At 34.3% G+C, this 2,715-nt stretch overlaps 1 protein-coding gene across 1 annotated transcript; it reads right to left on the bottom strand.

Annotated features, from left to right (window-relative positions):
- Nucleotides 1-333: 333 nt before the first annotated feature.
- Nucleotides 334-2,398, bottom strand: LOC122579965 (probable N-acetyltransferase HLS1). Its single transcript, XM_043752232.1, has 3 exons — nucleotides 2,148-2,398; nucleotides 1,815-2,005; nucleotides 334-1,448 (listed from the first exon to the last, which is right to left on the bottom strand). Exons 1-3 carry the CDS (start codon nucleotides 2,349-2,351, stop codon nucleotides 599-601), a joined length of 1,245 nt encoding a protein of 414 aa, XP_043608167.1. The 5' UTR covers nucleotides 2,352-2,398; the 3' UTR covers nucleotides 334-598.
- Between the last annotated feature and the right edge of the window lie 317 nt (nucleotides 2,399-2,715).

Below are 2,715 nucleotides of genomic sequence, written 5' to 3'. Positions count from 1 at the left end.
ACGGATAAGATTTTTGCCAAGCGTTTTTTGTAGATAACAAAGGTGATTTTATAGTTACAAATTAGATATATCTACTTCTTAAAAGATGGATATGACCCCAAAGGAATTACATCCTTAATTTTTTGAACGGTTTCAACCCAACAAAAGCCGAAACGACATTTCAAATTAATGATTAAACACTCATGTCCAAGTTTAAACCTCACAAAAAGTTCCACTTCGACCAAGAACTCGTTACAAATATGCTTTGCCAAAAAGAATCATAATCTCAATAGTGATAGAGAAGCATCATGTAGATAAATATCAACTGAATCTAAGGTTAAAGCAAAGAGGATCTAAAGAAAAGCTACATTCATTTACCCAAAAAAAAAAAGGTAGGCCCTACATGAGGATATACCCCCAAGGAACACATTTGCTACTCATCTCCTTGCCTTCCCCACCCACCCATTAAAACAAAGCTTAAAATAAAGGCTTCAAAAAGCTAACAAAAACAAGAAAAAGGTAACAAGAAGCCAAACAAAGCCTTGAAGCAAGGTAACTAGACCACCAACTATCTTTCTTCTTCATTCTTCTTCTTCTTATATTGTTATATATATTAAAGTTAGAACTCTCTAGGATCAACAAAAATGGATAAACCAGGTTGAGACTTTCTCCAATCACCCACTGATCCATCACTATAATCTTCCCCAAGTCTCTTTATACACCACAAATCATTGAAGGATAACACTTTCCAATGTGGTAATACTGACTTAAGTGGATCCTCACTTGACACCTCAGTTGCCACCACACCACATTTGTACTCTTTAGCCAAATTATGACTATACCCAAACAAAGCCTTGGAAAGTTTAGTGTACATTGGGCCTGAACCACCTAAACCATATAACATGTGAAGTCCAAATGGGCTAAAAATCTTGGGTAGTGAAGGTAACCTTAAAAAAGGAAAAACCCTGTCTAGAACCCGGGTTGTTTTAGCTAGCCCTTTTCTTAACTTTGATGCCCCTTTGACTTCTAACTTAAAAACGTCTTTACAATTCCACACACTCATGATAGCCCAATTTTCGGGCGGGTCAGATAAAAATTTATCTGGTCCTACCCAAATGTACCCTCTTGGGACCGCTAGAAAGGTCCCAAGATTAAGCTTGTTGTTGAGTACCGAATCAATGTCACGCGGGAAAAACTCGGTAGTTGAGAACCGGTTTCGGTAAAGTGACTCGGCTTCATTTGGCATTAACTTTATTATGTTCACATTTTTGCTTAGCGGTAGATTGTGTGCAAAAACCGGGTGGACTAACACGGAAGGCGTTCGGAACTTAGAGTAACCGCATTTTCCAGTGAAAAGATTTACTGACGCTTCGTTACTATCGTCCGTCGCTATATATGAATACTCGGCCCCGTTATTTCTAAACCATTCTTCCATTTTATTCACTAGCTTTAATCCGATTCTCATTCTCCTGTAAATTTAAAAAAATTCAAAATTAAATAAACGAATGGGATAATTAACAGCAACTGTACACGATAACGAAATAAACAAGCTAGTATGACTTATGAGGAGATGAAATACAGAGAGTTTAGTATCTCAAAAAAGCAAAAAACAAAATTTTATCTTCTTTTTACTTTTAGTATTTTTCAACATGAGTCACCACTTATGATAACTTCATCACAAGTGTGTATATTTTTAGAAAATCACGTGAAATAACATTATTTGTATTCTCACTACTGAGTTATCCATAACTTCAAGCTATATACAACTACTACTAGTAAATCACGTGTAATAAATTAAAGCAAAACATAGATATTATGTATATATATATATTTACCGGTGAGCCGGAGAGACACGTAGGCCTAAAATATATGCAAGCTTGGTAAAAACCGGTAATGTTTTAGGTTGTTCGCCGGTTTTACTACTTCGTGACAGTTTTTGTCCACATGTAACGGTTTTTATACACCCCCTTATCATTCCCACTATCTCCGCTGAACCTTCTCCACCGTTACTCACTATTTCCGCCACCTATATAATTATATATTAGTTACTAATTAATAAAATAATAATAATGATGATACAACTATAAATATTTGTATACATGACGTAAAATAATAAATGAAAATGATAATAGTAAGAACTAACTCGCGGTTTAAAAAAAAAAACTTACAAGCATGAGAAAAGCAGGAGAGTTACGAACTCTACAAATAGGATCACCTAAAAGATCAGTATATAGAGAAAGTTGACCATTAGGACCCACTTCACATCGACTCTCAACTTGTTCAACTCTTTCATTGTCTGTTTTATGATTGTATTCTCGTATCACTACTATTGCTTGACCTTCTGCACCACCACCACCTTCTACTTCTGCCATCTTTTTTTTTTATATATATTTTTGTATATGGATATATAGGTGGTGATATATATGATAAAGTAGTGGATGGATATATATGAGAAAGAAATGGAAGAGAAAGGTTGGTATTTATAGTGTAATCAAATTAATTGAAAAAAGATTGTGAAAAGTTGCGCATTGAAAACCGCTTAAGATTCAGTATAGCCACGAAAAAAGGGCCGTTTTTAAGCTTTCCCTTTTCTAAAAATTTTATATTTTAATTTTTTAGTTATATAGATTAATAGATTATAGTGAGAGAAATAGGAAAGGTTGGACGTGATTTCATCTTTCATTATGGTTCTATTTATATACTCCATAATTCATGATTTTGGGTCTACTACTGTTT

Source organism: Erigeron canadensis, chromosome 8 (assembly GCF_010389155.1).
Source record: "Erigeron canadensis isolate Cc75 chromosome 8, C_canadensis_v1, whole genome shotgun sequence".
NCBI classification, from domain to species: domain Eukaryota; kingdom Viridiplantae; phylum Streptophyta; class Magnoliopsida; order Asterales; family Asteraceae; genus Erigeron; species Erigeron canadensis.
The sequence above is the reverse complement of the archived record's forward strand: the minus strand, read 5'-3'. Positions and strand labels throughout refer to the sequence as shown.

Excerpts from the sequence above, each read along its gene's own strand:
- LOC122579965 (XM_043752232.1), bottom strand. The coding sequence starts at position 2,351 with ATGGCAGAAGTAGAAGGTGGTGGTGGTGCAGAAGGTCAAGCAATAGTA. Across the intron at positions 2,006-2,147 it reads CTCCTGCTTTTCTCATGCTT|GTGGCGGAAATAGTGAGTAA; the intron begins GTAAGTTTTTTT and ends ATAATTATATAG. Across the intron at positions 1,449-1,814 it reads CGTGTCTCTCCGGCTCACCG|GAGAATGAGAATCGGATTAA; the intron begins GTAAATATATAT and ends TTAAATTTACAG.